The sequence below is a fragment of the Panthera tigris genome, chromosome A3 (genome assembly GCF_018350195.1).
Source record: "Panthera tigris isolate Pti1 chromosome A3, P.tigris_Pti1_mat1.1, whole genome shotgun sequence".
In the NCBI taxonomy this organism is placed as follows: Eukaryota; Metazoa; Chordata; class Mammalia; order Carnivora; family Felidae; genus Panthera; species Panthera tigris.
The window spans coordinates 114,058,392-114,082,098 of record NC_056662.1 but is presented as its reverse complement, the minus strand read 5'-3'; the positions used below and the strand labels follow the sequence as shown (position 1 = coordinate 114,082,098).

Here is a 23,707-nt window from a genome sequence, read left to right as displayed (position 1 = left end):
TCATGTCTTACACTTCATCCAAATGCCCAGAAGCAGGAGTTCCCAAATTCTGGTTCTCAGACTTGATAAATAAACCAGTTTTTGTTAGATTTTCAGAACAATGATTGTCATTTTCTCACTACTTAATGATTCCATTCCTTCAGAGGCATTTTTCTTCCAAAAATCCCCAAACATGAACCAAAAAAAAATTGTCCAACTCATCACTTTGCAATATGAGTTTCTGACAGTAGAAAGCCATACTGTCTCTGATAGTTGTCTCTTGAGGACCCAGTTGAGTTGTTAACTTAATTGATTGGGCTGTGGTGGTTTATCCCAGCTAATTCTCACTAACCGTCATGTTAGCAGTAGTCTTAGAGACTCTCGAAATTTACAAAAGCAATTTGTTCTCTTGTTAAATGGAGTCCTTGTGTCTCATAGTTGTAGTTTTTTATTCTCTCTTTCTCTTGTACATTAATAATAAAGTGAATATGCCCTTAGGCAACGCCAACTCATCTCCAATTTGCATTTGAACTGTATTAAAATTGTCAAGTGACTTCCACCCTGAAAGTTTCAAAACGTGTCTATGTGCATGTGTGTGTGTGTCAAAACTCCACATATGCTTGACAGCAATAGATGAATTTTCGTATAAGTGAATTTTCAATACACATAGTGACAGTATTGTGATTTTTATTCTGGTAGTTTGTTTACCATATTTTTATTTTCTTTTCACAAAGGAGCTATTTATCCCCTGAAACCTAACTGGCAGTTTAAAAAATAATCACCAGTCTTGTTTTAATACCAGTTTGGCCTGGAGTCATCCTAACATGTGCAACTAGCCACCAACAATGAAATAAACAAGTAAACATAAGTGAAAGTTAAAAGTGCCACCAGACCGATTCCATCCCTGTACTGATCGCCCTGCAATGAAGGCCACAGTATGTACCAATGTGTAATCTTTTTAAGATTAAGGATTTGGAGGAATGAGCGCAAACTAAATCTCAAGTGCCCATTCCACTAACTTCATATCTAAAAACAAAATCCAACACATACCTTATCCTTTGCAAACACCATTTCATCATTACCAATTCCAGTTATATTACTCCCGGGAACATCATCAGCAGAGATAAAGCAGACAAACCCTGGCACCTTCTGAGCTTCTGAAGTATCTATGGACCTGCAAGAATGAGCACAGTGAGGGGCCCAGGCGGGAAACTGAAGCAGAAGACCCACCACCAACTGGATACCACTGTCCTCATGTTGATTTTTCCTCCACTCAAATTCCTTCCTTCTCCATCCACTAGTCTATGCTATCCTTTCCAGATTCTGTATTCTATCCTAGCCTACATTCCATAGGCTATCCTACCCTATCCTATTCTGCAAATGCTCATGAAATACGTACCCTGTGAAGGCCACCATGCTGAGTGCTGTGGAGAACAAAAAATGAACAGGACAGGCCCACCCCCATGGACCTTCTACTACGGAACCACATCACAGTGAGTAGCATTTACTCTTGAGAGCTCCAGCTCATACCCACATCACAGCTAATACCCACACAGAATCAGCACTTTTGGGCCCTTGCTGCACCACTGATCGAATGTCCCTGAACATCGTCACACAGCCAAATTTGTCTCCCCACCTTCATGAAGCTATCCCAGAAGAGCAGGGCAGCCCGGCCATCATCAGGCCCGAGAGGGAGAACACCTGGAGACTGTTTCACTAATAACAGTCTCTACTATGTTCTGCTCACTCTGGCCCGGGCCCCCAAGGGGAGATAGAGCAGAGGCACCTCACAGAAAGGTATGGAAACCACTCTGAAGGGCCGAGCAACTTCCAACAGGCAAACCTCACCAGAGCCCAGAACGTCATCATCATTATCCTCCTTCTACATTTGGGGCAACTCAAGCTCAGGGAAATTGAGCAGCTTTTCCAAAGTAACGCAGCAGAGAGCAACGTAGGTGGGATTAGGACTGAGGTTAGGTTATGAAGAGCCAAAGCCAGGTCCTCGCTTCTTTCCAAGTGCACGCAGCCGGGAAAGCCCAGGTCACTGCCGTTACTACAGAGCCCCCCACCCTCCTCCATCCATTCACACATCGCTCAGATGGAGCAAAGAACGTAGACAATGTGGATCGTGGCCAGTGTGGTCAGTGTGGGCTCAAGACAAGGATAAAGCAAATGCATTTACCCCAGAGATGGCAACCACATCGTCTGAAACAGTTTTTTCAGAGAGCTAGAAGACTTTACTTACCTGTTAAGTTTTCTCGGTGTCCAGGTTACCATTCCTGCAGCCTGTCTCCAGGCAGCTAGGAGCGGCAGAGGGAAAAACCAATGATGGGGAGACGGGATCCCTAATCCAAGCAGTGGCAGCGCCCAAGGGAGGGTTTCTCCTAGCTGCTCTGTTCAACAGGATATGTGTCTGATGCCCACCAGGAGATCAATGCAGTCTCTGGCCTGAACATCAAGAGGCAGCACAGCTCGGCTGCTAATGCTGCCTGGCTTCAAACTCCCGCTTCGCTGCTTACCAACTCTGTGACCTCGGGCACGTAACTTGCCGCCCTTGTGCCTCAGCTTCCTCATCTGGAACATGGGGATCATAACAGGACCTGCCTGTAGGGTTGTTGTGAGGAGTAAACTGCCAATGTATGGAAAATGCTTTAAAGGCCGCAGCAAATATTAAGTGCCACATGAGTGTTGGGTATTGCTATTATTATAGAGGTGGCGATGCTTGTCATTTGGGCTCTCCAAATTCAACAAACGGGCACAGGTGGCTCTTCTCTGCTAGGTCCTTTGCAGACTCTGTCACTGATCATCATGAAAACACCCGGCTATGAATAGAGACACTGTGAGCTTAGGCATCCCAGGCCAAGGTCACAGCTGGTAAACACTGGAACAGAGACTCGATCCCGGGTGGGTCTGACTCTAAGGCCACGCTCTTCCCCTTAGTGCTGACTCAAGTTCTCCTGAAATACGGCATTGAAGTTTAGCCCAATATCAAAGTGCAGAGCTGACCTGCTCCTGTTAAAAGCTCCTCACTGCTTTTTGGCTCAAGTGCAATGTCCCGGTTCAGCATTCTGAGGCTCTCCTGTTCTGGCCCCTGCCTATGCCTCCAACAGCATCCCCTCACCCTGCCAGGCACCACTGAGTCCCTAACCTCTCCCGCTCCTCTCCAGACTGGTTTTCAGGTGAGTTCCCAGTCCCTCTCTAGACTGGAAGGCCCTGGAGGAGCTTCCCAGCACCCTCCTCCCTCAGGATATTTACTCCACTCACTTGATCTTGGCGTGGGCCCGGGTGCTGGTGACCAACCGGAGGGACAGCTCATTCTCGTAGCGAGGGATGTCGTCACAGTATACCGCCTCCCCAGACGCTTGCATGGCCGCGGCCAGGTGGGGCAGGGGCCGACCCACCATGTCCTCCTCGCACTGACCCTTGGGCACCTCCTGGAACAACATGGTCATCAGTCAAGCTGAGCTGCATAAGACACTGTTTCCCTACAGGCCTGGGGAAACTGCAGGGAGCTTCAGGCCAAAGCAAACCTGAGTGAAGACGGAGGAGGCAGGAGGGACACAGGGCAAAGGAACAGACAGGCAGAGCAGAGGTGGTCATAGTGTCCCCATACGGGGGAAAAATAAATAACTAAAGAAGAACCTCAATGTGCACTCATGGGGGGTGGAGTAAAAAGCTGGTGCTACGTGCATCCAATCAAACAGTATGCAACTATTAAGACATACTTTTGAAGACTTTAAATTAGAAGGCAAGAATGTTCACATTACATGTAAACACAGGACATAAAGCATTGTGTGTGTGTATGATGATTTGAATTCTGTAGGAAAAATATGTATGTTATAAACACAGCATGTCAATGTCCATATATGCAAAGGAAAAAAAGGAAAGAAGTCAACAAAAATATCATGATTTTCTCTTGGAGGTGGGATCTTGGGTCATTTTTGTTTCTTCTTTATATCTTTCTGTACTTGCCAAAGTGTTCCAAAATGGATTTGTAACAAAATTCTGTTGTATGTGGTTTTTCAAAGACATAATAATAACGGCTAACATGTCACTGAGTATTTAATATATCCCGGGAGCAAATCTAAGCTATTTACTTTTACTAACACATTTAATCCTCAGAAACATCCTAGGAAACAGGTGCCATCATAGGGACACTTGCAGGTGGGCATAATTAACTTGCCCAAAAGCCACAGAGAGGAAGTGACTTGTCAAAGGTTACACAGTTACAAACTGGCAGAGTTTGAATTCAAGTCCTGGCAGTGGAGCCCAGAGTTCACACTCTGGACCACTAGCCTCTACTGCATGGTTCCACAAGTTGTGGCCTGTGGGCCAAATCTGGCCCACTGCCTGCTTCTATAAATAAAGTTTTATTGGTACATACCACACACATTCATTTATGTATTATCTCTGGTTGCTTTTATGCTATAATGACAAAGTTGAGGAGCATCAACTAAAACTATAGGGCCCACAAAACCCAAAGTGTCTACAGAGAAAGTTGACCCTTTACCTAGTGCTTCTCAAAAACTTGCCATTGACAGAAAGTTGTTGTTTTGTTGTCATGGCCAGGAGAACTCCTGGCTTTGCACATCAGCCCCACAGAGGCACCAGAAAAGACAAAATCGGGACAACAGGTTTTTTTTTATTCTTTAAGGAGCAGGTGAAGATGAGAGTAATCTCAAGAGAGACAAAATTTAGGTACGGAAGGAGGAAAAGAGCTTCATTGACATTAATACGATTCCCATTTTCTTCACCGGATATTTATGCAAAGCAGTAGGAGCTTTAAGCACCTACATACGACTCAAGTCAGTCATTCACCAAAGGTCAGCATCATCTGATGTGCCCTGCAAGGGCCTGTGATATCAGCCATACATCAGGTATACTCACTTGGAAGAGCTGGACGTTGGCTGGAGGGTCTTTCTGAAAGAGTAAGGTGGCACTGGCATGGGTGGGGTCCAGCTTGCCGCACTTCTGTGGAGGTAAGTTAACAGTAGTGATCATGACTAGTTCTATCATTGATCCCACACTTGGTTGTCCCCAAGTGGCAACAGTAACAACTGTTCCCCTCACCTCCTCATCGTACACGCCTCGTGCCGGCTGGATCTATCTCAACATCAGAACGTGGGCTCTGAGAGCCCAGCATTTTATAACAGCCTCGGGCCCCTTCCCACCCCTGCAGCCTGCATGGTGAATGTTTGTGCTTCCTCCAACACACCAAATGGTTTCCCTCCCTCTTGCATTTATTCACGCTGCTCTCTCTCTCTCCTTGCCTTGCTGGAAACCTTCTTCCTCCTCGTTTCTATGGGAAATATTTAATGATATGGAAAATGCGCACAATATAATCTCAACAGAATCAGGGGAAATGGAAAACTCTATATGCAGCATGACCCTAAATCTGTTTAGAAAATGATGTGTCCAGATCAAAAGATAGGAAGACGACAGGTATGTAGAGAGAGGGATGGAAGGAGAGATAGAAAGAGAAAGAGAAAAGAGAGAATGACAGAAGATGGACAAATGAATGTAGGGAAAAGATCAGAGGAAAAAGCAAGACTAGTAGCAGTGGTTTCCCTAGAATCTGAGAGAAAAGCATATTTAATTAAAAAGAAAGTAATAAAAAAAAGTATTTAATTTTTTATTTAAAAAGTTGAAATGTTTTTTAATTTTCTATTTTAATTTTTAATATATTTCTATGTTTTTAAGTTTGCCACAGGAAATGTATTACTCTTATAATCAGAAAAAATTCAAGGTGCCTGGGTGGCTCAGTCAATTAAGCATCTGACCCTTGCTTTCAGCTCAGGTCATGATCTCACAGTTCTGAGGTCGAGCCCCACGTTGGGTTCTGTGCTGTCAGTGCAGAGCCCACTTGGGATTCTCTCTCTGCCCCTGCCCGCTCACGTGCACGCATGGACTCTCTCTCTCTATCTCTCAAAATAAATAAATAAATGCTTTTTAAAAAGAAAAAGAAGAAAGCTATTAGGGATGCTTTTTAAAGAGGGATTTCTGTCTGCAGTCCCCACATCTGTGGAAGCTTCTCTCCTTTGCACTCCCCACGCCATCTGCTCAGTTGTCACTCTAGGCTGGCCTTTAGTGATCACGTTCTCTCCCACACGAGGCTGCCTCCGGGGCCAAGTGCAATGTTATGCATAGACGGTGCAAAGTAAATGCTTACTGAACCAATATGGGGAGCTGGGCTTCCGCTCAGCCATACCCTTTCCAGAACGTACACCCTCCCCCTGACCACCGTCTCCTGACTGCAGCAGCACCCATTACATTCTCATTCCACCCTCTACCTTCTCATCTCACTCCACATTCGATTCTAACTACAAAACCACAGTTGAAACAGCTAGCCTGTCAAAAGGATCATCTGGTCTACCACCCAGATCAGCAGATTTCCCAACTGAGACTTAAAGAGAGTTGTGACCTATTCAAGTTTCAAGGGAGGTAACGATTCAGTCGGGACCAGAACCCTAGTCGTTGACGCCCAGTTCAGTGTTCTGCCTCTCGACCATCCCGTTGGTTCCCATCTCCATGTGGCTCCCTGGGCCGTGTGTCCTTGGAGCAAAGGCTCCTCTGTCCTTAGATGTCAGAAGGGACAAGCCAATTTACCACCTGGTCCACCGTACCCCTCCCTCAGACTGGCTTCCTAAATTCCCAAACAAAAGTCCTGCAGAGAGTCTGTATCTTGCCCACACCCCACACTCACATCTTTCGAGTTCTGTATGCCCAGTTTCTGAAGCACTGTCAGGTAGAACTTGAAGAAGAAGCTGAGGGTGAGGGTACGCCGAAACTCCACCATGCCGCCAGGGGCGTCGGGGGCCAGGGACAACTCCTCCGCCAGGCCCGCACACACGTTCTGCAGCAGCTCCTCGTTCCAGAAACTGCCAGAGAGCAGAAGGTGGGAGAGCGCTCCTACTCAGCCATCAGAATCACTCGTGTGGGGTGGTAGGCACAGGGCCGTAGTCATATGAAACTTGGTTCAAAATTTGGCTTGGATACTTATACTTGTGTAACTTTACGTAAGTTACTTGCTTGAGCCTTAGTTTCCTCATCTTTTTCAAAAAACCTTTTTTTAGTGTTTCTCTATTTTTGAGAGAGAGAGATGCAAGTCAAGCATGGGAGGGGCAGAGAGGGAGGGACACTAGGAATCTGAAGCAGGCTCCAGGCTCAGCACTGTCGGCACAGAGCCCGATGCGAGCTCAAACTCATGAGCCCTGAGATCATGACCCTGAGATCAAGCAAAAGTCAGACACTTAACCGAGTGAGGCACCCGGGCACCCCTCAGTTTCCTAAAATTTAAAACTAGACACAATTTGGGTGCCTTGATGGCTCAGTCGGTTGAGCACCCAACTCTTCATTTCCGCTCAGGTCAGCCCCACTTCTTAAGATTCTCTCTCTCTCTGTCTCTCTCTGTCTCTCCCTCTGTCCCTCTCCCCTGCTCTTGCTCTCTCTCTCTCTCTCTCTCTCTGTCTCTCGCTAAAATATAAAAATAAATATAAATAAATACATACATACAGAAATAATACAAATAAAAATAGACACAATGTTAAAACGACCACAAAATTATAGTAACTAAATCTATTCAGTCCTTATAACGCCCTAAGCAATGTCCTCCGTGCTTTTTACGAAAGATCACTTTTCATTTCCATGTAAAAGTGTAGCATGGAAAATCTGTATACTCCTTTACCGATGAGGAAACTGAGGCACGGGAAGATTCGGTAACTTGACTTCTCTGAGCCGTCTGGAAAGTGTTGGAGCCAGGCATCGGAACCAAAGAGCCAAACGCCAAACGCCAAACGTAAGCCTTATTTATCCATCTGGGTATTGGCAGCGTTACAGAGGCCAGCGCTGGGGAAGGGCTCGGGATAACTGCTGCCACACACTAGCCGCGGTAGTAGGAGTAGCCCCAGTCAGAGTGCAGCGGGAGGGGCAGCAGCAATACCGCAGGAGGGATACTAGCAGTGGCCGGAACAGGAGCAGCAGAAGTAACAGCCGTGGTAGAAGCAAAAGCAGAAGGCGTAGAAGTCGTGGAAAGAGGAACAGTGGTGAGAGCAGTAGCAGCAGCGCTGGCGACACTGTGACTAGTAGCGGGAGGAGCAGCAGAGGCACAACCGTGAGTCGTGGCGAGAGTCACGGTGGGGACACACACAACGGTGGCAGCAACAGCATTCACACAGTGGCAGCAGCAACGCTGTCGGCAGTACTCTCGGGAGGAGCCGCAGGAAGAGGAGAGCCGCAATAGGAGCATCAGCGGTAGAGAGACTGCAGTGGTGGCATCGCTGGGAACAGCAGTGGAAGGCACAGCGGCAACACTAGTCCGAGGAGTGACGGTGGCAGAAACAGCAGCAGTGACAGCAGCGGGAAGAGTAGCAACAGAAGCAGCAGTACCAGTGTGAGCAGTGCCAGCCGCAGTAACTGCAGTAGAGGCCCAGCCGTGAGAGCAGTGGCAACGGTGGCCGCTCGTGGCCGCAGCAACGGCGGGCCCAGCGGTACCAAGAGCAGCGGAGCCGTAGCAGGCAGGGTGGAACCAGCGCAGCAACAGCCATGCTACCAGGAATCGAGCTACGGGTAGCGGCAGCCAGGGTGGCAGCAGCGGTAACCCCGGTAAGGGCGGAAGTCATGGCTGTAGCGGCAGCAAGAGTAACGCCGCCGGCAGTCCCGGCAGCTAGCAGCACTGCGGGAGTCGGAGCGGCACTGGCCGTTTCACTCTGCCGGCAGCTCTCACTTTGCTATCTGCTTCCGCGTGGTCTTGAGGGCCGAGACGGTTCTGTCGTGCATTCCGCCGTAGCAAAGGGCCAGCTCCTTCACCTGCGCGGTTCCCGGGTTGAACAGGACCCTCATGCCGCTGGTCACCTTGGCGATGTCATCTTCTCTCCGAGAGGCCTGCTTAAAGGCTGAGAAATACTCACCCTGCAAAACAAGAGAAAGGTTCCTGCTTCTCCCCTGCATTTGCTACAACTGCAGATGGTGAGGCTGAAGCACGGGGGTGAAAGGGCAGGTGAAGGGACAGGGCCATGGCAACCCCGCAAGGGGCTGCCAGTGGGACTCAAAGATGTGGGCGGCGCCGACTGTCCCGTGCTCAGCACGAGGCCCGGACAACACTCCCAGAAGCTGGGAAAGGGGAGAGATTTCCCCTGTCGGTCAGGAACACCCAAAGTCAAGGAAAAGGAGAGCAGGGTTGGGAAGAGGAAAGACATGTTCACAAAGGCTGCTCGGGGTCCCCCAGCCCCCAGTCCTCCCATCCTGGCGCCCAGCTTCAGAGCCCACCCAGCCTCTCGGCTGTGCCCAAACCTCTGTTGGCTTAACTGCCTCTCGAGCAGATACAACGAGATGCCACCGGGCGTGTGAAACGCACCCTCACCCACGCCTGTGCACGTGCTCTCTCTAGCTTGTCTCTCCCACTGGTCTATTGTTCACGGTTAGAAACCTTGCTTCCTGAAAGAATGAACCACACTATGAAACACTAGCTGCCTTTGTGCTTTGAGCACACATTTCCCGCTGGGCTCCAGGCAGGCCCTGTCTGTCAGGATAGGAGGGCCGCGTGACTCACTTTCCAGGTAAGAACGATCTCATATCAAGCCCTTTCTGGCCAGGCTCTGCTTGAGGTCTGAACCCACCTGGCACCGCAAATTCTGATTAACGTCAAAGGCAGAGGCTTAAGGGAAGCGTTGTTGAGAAAGCCCAACGAGGCTCACTGTGGACGCCCACACTGGCCACAAGCTTCTGTTTGAAGAAGTCATCGGGCTTCCTCCTGACCATGACGCTAGTCCGGATTCCCGATGTCAAGCATGGCCCCGGGACCGTGAGCCTGGACTCTGCGCTTGGTTCTGGAACAGGACTGTGCCAGTCCACGGTGACGTGTCCACTGGGGTGCCACGCCATGTCAGTGTCAGATTGGCAGCTGTCCTTTCTTGAGAAATCCTCCCTACTTCTGGGTATTAAAATCTCCTTTCTGTCATGACATGGTTTTTGTTTTTAAAGATTTTCTTCAGTGTATTTATTTATTTTTGAGAGAGAGACAGAATGAGCAGAGGAGGGACAGAGACAGAGAGAGAGGGACAGAAGATCTGAAGCGGGCTCTGTGCTGACAGCAGAGAGCCCGATGTGGGGCTTGCACTCACGAACCGTGAGATCGTGACCTGAGCTGAAGTCAGAAGCTTAGCTGACTGAGCCACCCAGGCGCCCCTATGAAATGTTTTTGGCTAATGTCCCTATCTGGCAAAATAAAAACTGGACTCTTGTATGCCTGTTCCCTCCTCCCTTCTCCAACTCATAATTAAAAAGAGGAAAATTTACTGATCTGTGAAATACAAAAAGTCTGGGAATCACTGCTCAAAATGGTCTATAAGGACAAGCTAGAAAATCAGTAAGAAACCACCTCAGGGACATCATGGCTCTAATTTAATTAGCATTCTCATTAAGGGGGCCAAAATTAGCAAGGGCGAACATGCCTCGTAATGCGCGCTCAAGCGCTACCTGGGTAAAACTCCTAATACTCTCCATCACAGCTGCTTTCCCAGCCTCACACAGATCACTTTTCTACACGGCCCATTATGGAATGTGTAGCTGGTGAGGGAGGAGAGAAAGGCACCTGGTGACGCCACCACGAGCCCCCAGGAACAACAGCGAGGCAGCCAGAAGTGCCCAGACTTGCCTCAACAGGACAGAAAAACCTCCCATGAGCAGAAATGCAACCACGCCAACTCAGAGCAAGGTCAGCAAATAAACACCTCATCAACATGTGTGGGCCTGACCCACGGGCAGCCCCTCCACTCAGCGTGCAAGCCCCAGTCTCCTCTGACCTGGGGCAGAAGTGCTCAGTGGCTGGATGTGCTCTTGAAATCATGTTGCTAGCTACCAGATGGAGATCCACACTGGCTTCTGGACATCGGCCTGGAAACTTAGGCATTCCTGATTTCAATCCACACGATAACCTCCCGGGTAGGTAACACTGTGTCCGTTTTACAGACGAGGAAGCTGAGGCTCAGAAATCTGAAACGATTTGCCCATGATCACGTGCCATGAGTCCATAGAATGCCCTCTTCCCTGCCCTGAAGCTCTTCATTGCCCAGAGAACACTATGGCTGGTGAAAGGCAGTGTTCAGAGACTTTGTTAAAGTTGAGAGATGCTGAGCTTGGTCCCCGAGGCAGACTCTGGTCTCTTGTCTGGAGCCTCGCTGCGGTAAGAGTGACATGGGACGCTCCTGAGCAGCTCACCTCCCTGCTGTAGGGGATCTCGATGGAAAGCAGTATCTCCTCCGGAGCTAGCAGGGTCTTTCTGTACGCGGGGAAGAAGGTGTGATCCATCCGAACCGTCCTCCTGGTGCCTGTACACAGGCCGGATGCAGAGCGGCCAGTGTGAGAAAGCAGAGAACGAGGCACCGGTAAATTCCCCATCCTGGTCTCTGGTACCCACAGTCAGAGGGCAGTGCTGGCACAATTAGGGCCAAGGTCCTCCATCTAAAATCCTTATGCAGGGATGTGCTGGTGAATGTTTAACAATGGACTATGTGTGGGCGGAGGGAGTCCAGATTTGCAGTACTTGCTAATTTCTACGGTCAATACTCCCACCATAGCCAATTTCAGGCTCCCGGAGTGACATCAGTGAACATGAAGTTGGAAAGAGGGTGGCAAAGAGTTGACATGACACGCCTGCTGTCCTCTGAAAGGACTGCCTACAATGGTTGGCCATGGCTGTCTTCAGGGAACTTGCATTTCAGCAGATTCCCCGATAAGATGACTGACTGTGTCTAAACTGTTCATACAAACAGCGTGGTTTATGCTGAACATCTGCTTTCTGTCTGGGTGCCTGGGCTTTTGGTACCTGCCAAGAAGGGCTACGCAAACAACCCCCCAAAAAGCCCTAGCTGTTCAGTCTCTGACGAGCTTCCCCGGCAGACAACACTTCACGTGCGTTATCACAATGCAGCTTGTGACTGAGGGAATGATGTGTGTCCTGTGTGACGCCACCGGGAGAAGTCTCTGGAAGCTTGTGCCTGGATTCCTCCAGACTGTGCCCCAGGTCCCTCTTCACTTTGCCAAGTTTACTTTGTGTCCTCCCACTTAATAAGTCATAGCCATGAGTATGACGATAGGCTGAGTCCTGGGAGTCCTCCCTGACTTCCTAGGAGTCATCAAAACTGGGATGGTCTCGAGGACCCTCCAACAAGGACGGTGCATAGCAGCATATCATTACTTAGCATTTCCACTCTACAGATATAACAGATGGGAATAACTCTAAGGGCTTGGGCAATAGTAAAATAAACTCAAATATTAGGACGTGATGAATTTTGAGCACTTATTACCTTTATTTTTAATGTAATTTATTTTATTGTAAGTTTCTACAATTCAATTTTTAATAATGGCCATGTCTATCAAACACTCACAGACTCCCTGAAAATCCAGCTGTGGGCTGTGGTGAGCCAGTGCATTCTGGCTCTAGCACACTACTAGGTAAGGCTTCTAGGTGACAGATCCTGTTGGGAATTCTTAATAAGGAAATGGTCTGGCTCTCCTGGCCCCCAATCTGGGTATATCTCCCTTGCAGTTCCCAGGGATCCAAACCTTAGGACGGCTGGGTCATTGAATTGTGGGCCCTGTCTCTCCAAAAAGTCACCTATCTTGTGAGCCTTCTCCCCCGTGGGGCCCTCTTTCCTGACTTCTGCATGACGTAGCTCTCACCTGTGGACACGATGGTCAGCTTGGCCCCACTGGCCATGAACACAGGGTTGAGGTCAGAGATGGGGCTGGCGGTGATGATGTTCCCTCCGATGGACTAGAACAAGCAGAGAGTGTGCGTGAGAGCCCAGCCCACCCAGGAAAACCCTGCTCTCACAGCAGGCTGCAGAACACAGGGCAGGTGGGGGACACCTGCCTGCTGAAGGCACAAGACCGGCGGAACTCAAGCATCCAGAACCACGTGCAAAACCTGAGATCTGAACACTTGGGATTGGATCTCAGCTCTAAAATTTACTCGTCGGTAATGTGGGTCAGCTCCTTGAAATCTGCTCAATTTCATCCAAACTTTTTCTGAAAGGGTTGAGGTGGTTTATCACATGATGCAAGCAAATACTTCCTGGAAGTAGATCCCCACCCAGCTGGAGAATTTAGTGGAGCTTTCTGAGCTTCTGTCTACTCAGCCACAATCAGAGGTGTCAGGTGCTTGGGGTAGGGTGAAGGAACGGGGTGGGGGCTGTTTCCTTTGGGTTTTGTTCTAATTGAAAACAACAAAATAGAATGGATGGGGTGGCTTTCCTTCCCTCCCCCCCCACCCCCGCCAACCCTACACCGTCAGCTGTTGTGAGCCGCCAATGGTCCTGAGTGTGTGAATGCCGCTAGCAAATGGGGAACCTGGGGGCTAGTCTGGAGTTTAGTTGTGAACAGTCAACAGCTGGACCCCTCCCTCCTCTCTGGGGGTGTCTACCTCTGGCTCTCCCCCCAACGATGAAAGGTAGTCCAAGACTACATTTGGCTCAATCTCTCAACCACTTGCTGATAGCTTCGGCCAAGTTCAGGAACAAGGTGGGCAGGAGGCTCCATCTTGCCAACCTCAGGGGTAAAGACTGAGGCACACAGCATGTGTTTCCAAGAGTGACCCGCAGGCCCCCTTCCCCAGAAGCACCTTTGGGGCTCCATCCCAGCCCTACTGAGTCGGAATCTCTGAGAGCAGTGCCCAGGAAACTGCATTTTTAACAAACACCCCACAAGTTCTAAGCACTAGAGTTTGGGGCGCACCAGATCTTCAGCAGAGGACAGACTAACGCATCTGCCTTGTGACAAAAGGCCCCATGACCTCAGCCTTGAGTGCTCCTGAACAGGGACTCACCGCCACAGACTTGACCTGCTTCCCAGCAAACCAGCGCAGCTGCTCCAAAACACCTTTGAACACCTCTGTTTGGTGGGCAGGAAGGTTGGCGACTGCATCGAGCAGCGTCTTTTCCACAAAGCTCAAGGGACACGAGGCTCCGAAGGAGATACCTGGGAACACGTGCGCAGAAAAACAGCGATTCCCTTCACAGTTCAGAAAACATTTGGACACACAGCCCCTACGATGCTTTACTGGTACCTGAGTGACGATGAACCAGCTCTCACATCCTTATAAGGATGAGGAATTAACGCCCAGAGAGGTGAAGTGACTTGACCCATGCCACCCAGCTAATACACCAGCCAGGACTGAACCACAGCCCTCTTGATCCTACAACCAGAATGCTCTCTTCTCTAAAGCAGTGGTTGTCATCTCAATAAAATCAGATCTCTGAGGGAGAAGTCCTGTTTTTTTTTTAAAGTGCCCAAGATCTCCCAGCACTGACCCCCTCCCCCTGTGAGCGATTCTAATGTGGAGCCAGGATTGAGAATGACTGTGGAGAATCTCACAGCCCCCCTTGCCCACTGGCAGTCTGCCACAGATGCTCAGTGGAGGAAGGCAATGAAGGGGGTCCCTGCTCCCCATGCAAGGCAGCTCCAGGAGAAGCAGGTGGCCGCGGAGCCAAAGGAGAGGCTCTCCTGGCACCGGCCACCCCTCCCAAGGGACCCATCCGCAGCATCCCAGCCTTCCGTGGGCTCAGGGCAAACCCCTCCTTACCCTCAGGTCCATGCTCCACTGAATTCAGCTCAGGGATCCAGGCTGGGCAGACCATCTTAGGAAATAGCTTATTCTTAAATTTCATCTCAATGCCTCGAGAAAAACAAGAAACCCGAAGTTAACAGGCTTCTACCAGGCGGGCCTCGGCATTGTTCCCACCACGCACACAGGACCTATGACATATTCACGATCGCATCATGCTCTGTGGGTGTCTTAGGACTGGCAGGTGCAGGAGATAAGATGTGGGGTTCAGTGCGGTTTCCACACTATCAGCCGGCAAACTTGTCTTTCTCTCCCTCCCCCCAAAAATCCTAGTGGAATTCAGATGAGATGAAATTCTTTTTTGCCTTTTGATTTCTTTTATCACCCAGAAAACCTTCCTTTTTTTTAAATTTAGCTTTCTGACTCTGTGCTTGGACCTTCAACACCTTCAGATTTTCTGCTCTTCAGTAAGGAGAGCCTGCTTGATCCTGTCATACACACTTCGCACACATGGAACCACCGTAGGCCCTGCTGACGTATCTTTTAGTGTCAAATGAGATGAAATGTGAATTAACCTGTGTGTGTGAGTGTGTGTCTGTGTATGGGACAGGGGTGGGGGATAATAGATGAAGCCGCAGCATGCTAAAATATGTCAGTAACCCGTGTAAGCACTTTACATGTTTTAACTCATTAAATCCTCACAATAGCCTTGGGAGATACTGTGATTTTCAGTTTATAGGAAGAGAAACTGAGGCACAGGAAGGTGAGGCTCTTGCCCACATTACACAGCTAAGAACAGACAATTCTTAGAGTTGGGGTATAATAGTCCTAATAACACGAAAGTCTAGCATTCAGACAAAAAGGAAAATCGTCTGAGAGAGAAAACATCAAATCTGCCTCCTGGTCCCCGACACCTGCCTGAGCAGGACTTTGCAGGACCACACGTCTCTACCGGCCTTCTGTCAAGTTAGAAAGGTCTGTGAGCAGACGCCCCTCTGTTCTGTTCCTGAGACCTGGTTAGCTCTGCCCCTCCAGCCCCTCCCACAGACCTACAGTTGGGAAGGTTCAAAAAGAAATGTCTGCCCATCCTCCCCACCCTCTCGGGGGCTATTCAGAGTGTCTGGTGGGTGGCCCAGGCTTTGCGGAGTCTGGCCTGTTTGAATACCGGTTCCCAGGATAAAGACTGCAGACAGAGGCCATCCGCGGCCTGTCTTGACAAGGTTCTCTCTATGCCCGGCTTCCCCAGCACCCTACCCTGGCTGTCAGTGGTTACACTGCTGCGTGTATATATAAGGGAGAAGGGGTGAGGCAGAGGGAGTGGTCGTAAGAAATTCCCTCTCACTTGGAGCTCATGAAATGTTTATGGATTCCCTTCTATTAGAATCTAACTGGGTCCAGGATGTTAGGTGACCCATGACAAGGAACATGTCACATGTCAAAGGAGATCAAAGACTCTTCCAGACAGTCGTCCTCCACTTTAACTCCTGCTGCCCTGGACCCCAGGGCCACAGCTACGCAGACCCTCAGAACCACATCACCTGGGGCACATCTCACGTGTCCACGTTACTGCAGCTGGGGTCTCTGTACCACACCTGTGCTCACGGGGCCGGGGCCGCATCTGTACTCTGCTAGCTTAGAGCCAAGCCAGGCCCTCCTCTCTGTGTCCTCAGATCCAACAAAAACCCAGGACCCAGGGGACTCTTTCCAGAACAACAGCCAGGAGTCTCCCACAGGATGGTTGTGGTGGCTTAAAAGTATGTCGATTGCCCCGAAACCAGAGGTCCTCTAAGACCTTGGCTATGCCACGATCCTCTCCTTGGAGCCTCCCTGGGCTTGGGAGCCAGCAAAGGAGAAAAGGGCCAAGCCAGCTCCAGGAACGGATGGACATTAGCAGTGACCTGGGCACCTCTGCTTCCATCCCTTCGAGCACTGGGGAAGAGAGCTACACATCCCCCAGCCACCCTGGCCCATTCACGTATTGTGAGCTTCACGTCCCAGGTGGTGGCAGGAACAGGGCCGGTGGCCACAGTTGTTGGCAACACAGACACAGTCACATTGGCACATCTCTCCTTTCCCTTTACCACATCACCCCCCAGAAAAAGTGGGGGATGAGAGAATGTCATTTCTGGAACCCCTAGCATCTGTCACTGGCCTAGAACCTTGACTTCCACTGCTCCGCCCTCACTTCCACTGGGAGGTACTCCAGAGAACGAACGAAGACACTGATCTGGGTAGCCCAGCTCCTCCCACAGTTCCCGGCACATAGCTGGCACCCGACGTGTTTCCGGAGAGCGGTCAGTAAGGATCTCATCCAATACTCAGAACAGCCCTTTGAGGAGGTGTTATTCCTCCCTGTATATAATGGGAACCAGGGCCAGGGGAGGAAAAGCAAGTTTCCTGAGGACACACAGCCAGCGTGGGGTTGCCCAGGCAGACTGGCCCCCTGCAGGCTGCAGGCCGGGCCCGCTCTCACCGATCTCCGTGTTCCCCACCACCAGCTTGGCCTCGGGGTCCTGGGCTTTGAGGTCCAGCAGCTCCTGCAGGGTTGAGGCCTGGATCCAGGTCACTCGCTCGCCTTCAAAACGCAGCTGCTTCTGAGGAGTATCTTTCAGCCTCTGGAAAATGTAGTTTCTTGCCACACAGTCTCCTTCCTACGGCCATTCCCTGATGAATTTAGGTCCCCAAAGGGGTCTAGTCTTCTACTGATCCGTTCAATACTGAATTCAGAACGAGGATCCAGGTCCGGGGAGAAGGGAGGGGAACTTGCACGTACTGAGGCAGGGAGGACGTGGCACACACATGATCTCACTTAGGCTTTAGGAGACCTCCGGGGAGGAAGCATCGTTAGCCCCACCTTTCACAGGTGCGGGATGAACCTGAGGACCCAGGAGGTTATGGGACCTTCACCTGCCACCAGGTGACCTGAACTGTTCTGACCAAAAGCCCAGGTTCAGTGCAGTGCCCCCTGCCCCACCCCTGCTGTCCCCAGCAGGTGCAGTGGACAAGGTGTGGGGGGGACGAGGTAGCAAAGGAAGGGGTGTCAGGAGGGAACGCAGCAGAGGCTGGTTCTAGTGTGTGAGGGGTGACGTGGGGCTGGGCGAGAGAAACCCCAAATCAAACTGACAGTTTGTTCAAGGTTGCACGATCCAGAGAAAGGTGTGCCGGTGGCCTGCCCCAAAGCCCTTCCTTCTGTCCCATTGGACTCAACAGGCTGTGTTCATGTGCTCAACACCCCCAGGGAATCTGCACTCGGGAACTTAGAGAGAGGCACGATTCTTTCCTTGCCATGAATGTGGGAGCGAAGAAGCAGAATCGTCATGGTGGGAGGGTGGGTGTGAGAGTGCCCTTAAACCAGAGCAGCAAGCCATGCATTGTGCCCTCTGAGTACAGCTTTGCTTCTTTGTTGTTGGTTTGTAAAATAATGGACTGCTTGCAAGGAGGAGAATGGGTGCTAAGGGACTTACTTTTACATCCGACGTAGCCAGGTCAGCAGATGCTTCTGGAGCACCTGTTACTCTGCACAGGGTCCTGGAGGGATCCACTCTCTGTGCTCAGAGTGACATGTGTGCGACAAGTGTGGGTCCCTTTGGGAGTATGTGACAGAGGGACTTGACCTCCAGTGTCAGAAGGAGAAAGGAAAACCCAAAGGACAAGGACACAAAGGTCCCCATTGGTATGAATAAAGTGGGTCTCCAGGGGCTCATGGCACACAGACTTAGCGGGGCCTCTCCGCGGGGCATCACCTACCAGCAACTCTGGGGGGAAGATGGGTTCCTGGGTGGGATCCAGGGGCATGAACTCCTCCGGGTTGAATAGAGATGGCGAGAGAGTGATCTGCTGGGAAAGGGAACAGATGAGTGATACCTCATCTCCTCCTCTAAAACGCCTGTATGATCTACCCAATCCTTTGTCCAAGCGAGCTTGTTTGCACCTCCCCACCCCCACCCCAGCAGGCTTGGCGGGGGGCCGTGCTGCTCCTGGGAGGCAGGAACAAGGAGGTCTCGCCAGAGGCCCCGGGGCTAATGTGCACATTCACCCCCCACTCAGGGTGGGCATCAACGTTTCCTCTTCTGGCCGCACTGCTGAGGTTGTGAAGAGAGTCTGCTGCTCCTTGGATCTGAGATTGGCCCCCAGGCTTCCAGAGAAAGGAGGTCCCACTCACCTTGTGGTCTGTCTTCTGGTTCATGCAACAGTTCAGGTCGTTCCCACTTCCTCCGCAGCACCCACCATCCTAGAAAGATGACAGATATTCACACAGAAATATTTGCAAAGAGTTTGCACAGAAGCTACAGATGCTGGATCGTGAATATTCAACGAAATTGAGGCCTGCTGCTGTGCCAGCATCAGTAGAAACAGCCGCCAGCCGCTCCTATTCCACTGACCTCTGCGCAGACGGAAGACCTCTGCTCTAACCACTCTCCCTTTCTTGGTTGATGGAGACTAAGTCACTCATGACTAGACAAGTAAGATCTCTCCTGGAAGCACCAGGAAATTTTGAGAAAATGTCTCTATTAAAGCTAAGTCCTACTCTACCAAAACATATCTTTAGCTCCATTTTCTCCCTTTATTCTCTGGGCCCCCAAGAGCCTCTACTTCTACATCAGTCAAGCTCTGAGGGGGCCCGGATGGCCTCTTTCCAGGCTGGGGTCTTGTGGAGCTCCTTCAAAGCATGTCTGGGCCCAGTGTTGGGTTCAAAGAGGTGTCCAGCCAGTGTGCCAGATGACCTCACGAAAGCTAGACATACTTCCCTCCTCACTGTGATCCTATGCTTGAGGATGGGTACAGGTCTGATGACCCATCTCCCTGGGGAAAGACTAGCTCAAGATCTTTCAGGGTGCCAGGGGCAGAGCACAGGGTAGAGCTCCCAGAACGAAGGAAATGAGGGTGGGGAAAGGGTGGGTCCACCTGAGTGATCCATCCCGAGAAGACGGGAGTCTCAGCTCAGGACCTGGGAGACACTCTAGAATCATGGAATCATGCTCAGAGACAAAGGTGGGAGAAATTCCCAGACATTGCCCCGGGCACCCCTCCAAGGCAGCCAGTTCCTACAGCAGCAGGTCTGGGGTGGCCCTTCTGCACTTGAATCATGGGAAACACCATTCCGTGCTGCCAGTTCCCAAGGGATGAGTCACACCCCCACTAGTGGGCCCAGGAAAGTCCCCAAAGGGCCACGGAGGCTGAAAGTATGGCCTTTAAGAAAGTGCTGTTAGACCTGTCACCAACAGAGAACCCTGCCCTGGCCTCAGTCCCTGCACGTGCTGCCCCGTGCACAGCCACCTTCTGCACTCACAGCCTTGCCTTGGACGTCACAGTGCTGTCTCCTCTGGACCCTCCCACCACGGCCTTGCCTTTTCCTCTGGAAGAAATAAATGTCCCTGTAGTGTCTCTTCTCAGCTGTCTTCCTGGAGAGGGGTGATGCAGGAGAATCACCAGGCCCTAACCAAAGCGAGGGAACCTGCATACAGCAAGCCATCGGCCTCGCTCACCCGGTGCTTGGCGGGGGAAGGATATATTTCACCAAAGTACCCTTTCCGGATGAAGTGTCAGCTCATTCTTCCTGACATTGTTCTTCTTGATAATCCATTGCCATGGCCATGACATAAATTACTGGGATGTACGATAATGTGTCACTCCCTCAATGTCTAATGTCAATGAGGTTGGATAAGGCTGGGTTTTTCTCCCCTGGAGAGATTTCTCCTTTTCTCAGCGTACTAGACTACTAGGCTTGCGCTCGTTTTACTGTTCCTCCATTTCCTTCCCTGCTGCTAGATGGACAGTGCCATTTCTTGCTGTGAACAGTGTGCCTCCTTCTGGCAAATCCTCCTCACTTACCTAATGTGTGCTATGGGCATGAAAATGAGGTAGGCAGGTTTGTTAGAATGGTGGGTAAAGTCAGAGTTCAAAGGCTCTGAATAAGACCTTGGGGACAGGGGTCTAGGGGTCTCCAACGACTGGTGTGCATGAGCTTCTGAGCACACCCTGTGTGCGAGTCATTTGGGGAGCTCGGGCCACTCAGCTCTACACCGCCTGGCAGCTGGTCGAGGACCATTTCAACGATGATAAAACTCCAACCCTGAGAAGGGACATAACCATCTACTACACTCAAAAGCCCTTCACTTTTTCAGAAAGTAGGAGGGCTGATAAGATTGTAGCTCTTTGAGAAGCCTCTTAAGAAATAAATACGTGGGCGAGATTAACAATCCTTGGCTCTCAGGGAAGCTTGAGCAATTTATGTAGATCAAATATTGCGTGAGAGAAGAAATACTTAATATTTAAGATGTGCCAGGCACTGTTCTAAGGGCTTTACAAGAAGTACTTTCCACAAACACTATAAGAATTATTATAGGCATTATTATAATTTCGTAATATTATTATAATTATATATGTATTATTATAACGTTATAATATTGTATGTGCCATTATAATCCCCATTTGAGAAACAAGGAAATTGCCCAGGGTCATACATCGGGTAAGTGAAAGACTAGGATTTGAACCCAGGTCTGCAGACTCCAAGACTGGAGGAGTCTTTGGATCTTTTTCATTTAAATCCACACCTCCTTGTTCTTTGTCATCAAACGCCTTCAGCAGAGTGGGCTGCCCTCCCTCCCATAGGCTCTGTCTGTGTCTCCACTCTTTGTGGTCATCTGGATACAATATCCTTTTCCTAATGTAGCACCCCGAAAGGTCAGTGAAAGGCATCTGACTCTGCCCCCAACCCAAAATTAAATTGAGATGAGACGGTTTGATTGGGGTCAGAGTCAACTCGACCCTGTTGGGGGGCCAGGTAGAAGCTGGGGAGAGAAGCCAAGAAGGGAGAGGCCAGCCCTCTGTCCGCCTCCCCTGGCAGATGGCAGGTGTGTGTCGTGTTTATGTAATCAGCGCCCGCACAGCCAGCCCCAGACTTCTCCCTCGGAGGTGTACGAACACTGCAGGGATTCACACACTGTCTGGAGATCTCATTAGCAGGTTTATAGGCCCCACAGGGTGCCAACCACGGAAAGCAGCTGGGAGAGGAAGGAGGAGAGGCGCAGCTGCGGGGTGGGCTGGGTTGTTACTTAACACCAGGGCTCAGCACCTGGGCCACAAGAGCACTGTCAGACCCAAATGCCCTGGAGGAAATTAGCCTTGGGCATCGTGCTTCTTCCAGGAACAAGCCTTCCCTGGAAGGGAAGTCCTCGTGCTACTGACGTGGACGGAACAAAGACAACAGAGTCCAATGCAGGTAGATCCACCAGCTGGCCATCACCCCTTTTCCTCTTCCTCCAGGGGCCCTTGCACCCTGCCAACTGGGATTTTGGAGTGTCGCTGCTTGAGGAGCTGTCCCAGAGCCCCCACTTACCCTGGCGAAGGTCCGGAAGCCCTGGAGGATGGGTCTGTAGCCCGTGCAGCGACACAGGTTTCCTGTGGGCCAAGGGACAAAGCTGCATTGTCAGCACAGGCACTGGGGGCAGGTAAGGGGCTTGTGACTTTACTCCTGGCTCAGTTGAATACTCACTTTACATATTCTGTTGTCTCTGCCTGGAACACCCTGTCCTCCTCCTCGTATTTCTGACTTCAAAACATCTATCACTTCTTCCAGGAAGCCTTCCTACACTGCCCAGACCGAATCAGGTGTCTTCTGAGCACTCCCCTGGTGTCTGGTCATGGCCTTCTCAATGAGTTTATCAAACTACATTATAATCTCTCTTCCCATTCAGACTGCAAACTCCGTGAGCATAGAGACCATCTTTCATCCCCTGGGACATCCCTGTGTCCCTTGTACCTTGTATAGTGCCTGACATATGATAGGACTCAAAACAACTGATTGAGTCGATGATGAATTGAAATGGTGAAAGGACGCAAGTCTTCTCTGTTCAATTCAGAGGCACAGACACCATGCCCAGGGTTCTGGGCCCATTCACAAAAGACCAAGTGGGAAGCCAGTTCCTGCCCAAGGCTCAGAATCACAGCCACTATCCTCATTAAGTGGCCTTTGCAGGATCCTGTCTAATAAAAGCTGAGAAGAATGGAAGCCACGTGACTAGCCTCTGTGGAATTTTCCACATGATCTCCTCCTGTGCCAACCAGGCAGTGCCACCCCTTCCGAGCACTGAAGGACACTTCGGGAAGATGAACACTAAGGCAGGAGACCCAGGAGGTCTCCAGACCATGTGAGTGTTCTTCAAACTCAGAGAGGGCTAAGCTCCCAGCAGACCATAGCCACCACGCTGGGGTACCTGAGACTTTCCTCCGAAAGGCAGTGTCCCATCTCCCAACCCATTCCTGGCTGACACTCTGGCCCTTCCCTAACCTCCGCAAAGCCCCAGCTGCTATTCGACCCCTTAGGCTGTGCCTCCAGGCCCGTACCTTGGAAGGCATCCTCGATCTCCTCAATGGTGGGCTCAGGCTGGTTCCGGAGCAGCGTGTACATGCTCATGACGATGCCAGGGGTGCAGAACCCGCACTGGGAGCCATGGCTTTTGGCAATTCTCTCCTAAAAGGGACAGACCACGTAGACATATGCATTGGCACAAATGCTCTCAGGCTCTCTAAATGACCCAGCTGAAGCCAGTCCACGTCGACAGGTGGCGTGGGGTAGCAGTCACTGCACAAAGTCAGTCTTAGTGCGGACTGTGGCCTTGGCCAGGCTACCAACCCTCTCGGGAGCCACAGGCCCCTCATCTGTATCATGACGACCACCCTAGTACTTATCTCTGGGGCTGTGGTGAGGATTTAATGACATAATTCACATGACACCCTTGACATTATCACACTTGGCACATAACAGGTAGTCGACCGATGCTAGTTATTCACAGAAAAGCCTCTTCAAAGAAAACTGACCAGTAGAACCGGAAGGGCTTCTCACCCTCCATTCTTTGCACTGAACACAGGACGAAGCAGGCCCAGAGTTTTAAAAGATTTAGCCAAAATCGCACATGGTGAATGGAAGAGCTGTGTCATATTCTTTTAATACACTAGCCTGCAATCTAAATCAATCAGCAGTTTAAAAACATTTTTTATGTTTATTCACTTTTCAGAGACAGGCAGAGACAGAGTGTGAGCAGGGGAGGGTCAGAGAGAGAGGGACACACAGAATCCGAAGCAGGCTCCAGGCTCTGAGCTGTCTGCACAGAGCCCGACACAGGGCTCGAACCCAAGAACTGTGAGATCATGACCTGAGCCGAGGTC

The 23,707-nt window shown here is 50.5% G+C and overlaps 1 protein-coding gene across 1 annotated transcript in view; it reads right to left on the bottom strand.

The window, feature by feature from the left end:
- Nucleotides 1–23,707, bottom strand: part of LOC102970217 (xanthine dehydrogenase/oxidase-like) — a 57,214-nt gene that overhangs the window by 21,208 nt on the left and 12,299 nt on the right. The window contains exons 5-18 of the mRNA XM_042982219.1: nucleotides 22,886–23,012; nucleotides 21,879–21,940; nucleotides 18,702–18,770; nucleotides 18,287–18,373; nucleotides 17,013–17,154; nucleotides 14,558–14,650; nucleotides 13,802–13,953; nucleotides 12,658–12,751; nucleotides 11,194–11,303; nucleotides 8,702–8,886; nucleotides 6,683–6,857; nucleotides 4,867–4,950; nucleotides 3,244–3,413; nucleotides 1,030–1,153 (exon numbers count right to left, since the gene is read on the bottom strand). Coding sequence (XP_042838153.1) covers nucleotides 1,030–1,153; nucleotides 3,244–3,413; nucleotides 4,867–4,950; nucleotides 6,683–6,857; nucleotides 8,702–8,886; nucleotides 11,194–11,303; nucleotides 12,658–12,751; nucleotides 13,802–13,953; nucleotides 14,558–14,650; nucleotides 17,013–17,154; nucleotides 18,287–18,373; nucleotides 18,702–18,770; nucleotides 21,879–21,940; nucleotides 22,886–23,012 — 1,674 coding nt within the window. The remainder of the gene's footprint in view (nucleotides 1–1,029; nucleotides 1,154–3,243; nucleotides 3,414–4,866; nucleotides 4,951–6,682; nucleotides 6,858–8,701; nucleotides 8,887–11,193; nucleotides 11,304–12,657; nucleotides 12,752–13,801; nucleotides 13,954–14,557; nucleotides 14,651–17,012; nucleotides 17,155–18,286; nucleotides 18,374–18,701; nucleotides 18,771–21,878; nucleotides 21,941–22,885; nucleotides 23,013–23,707) is intronic.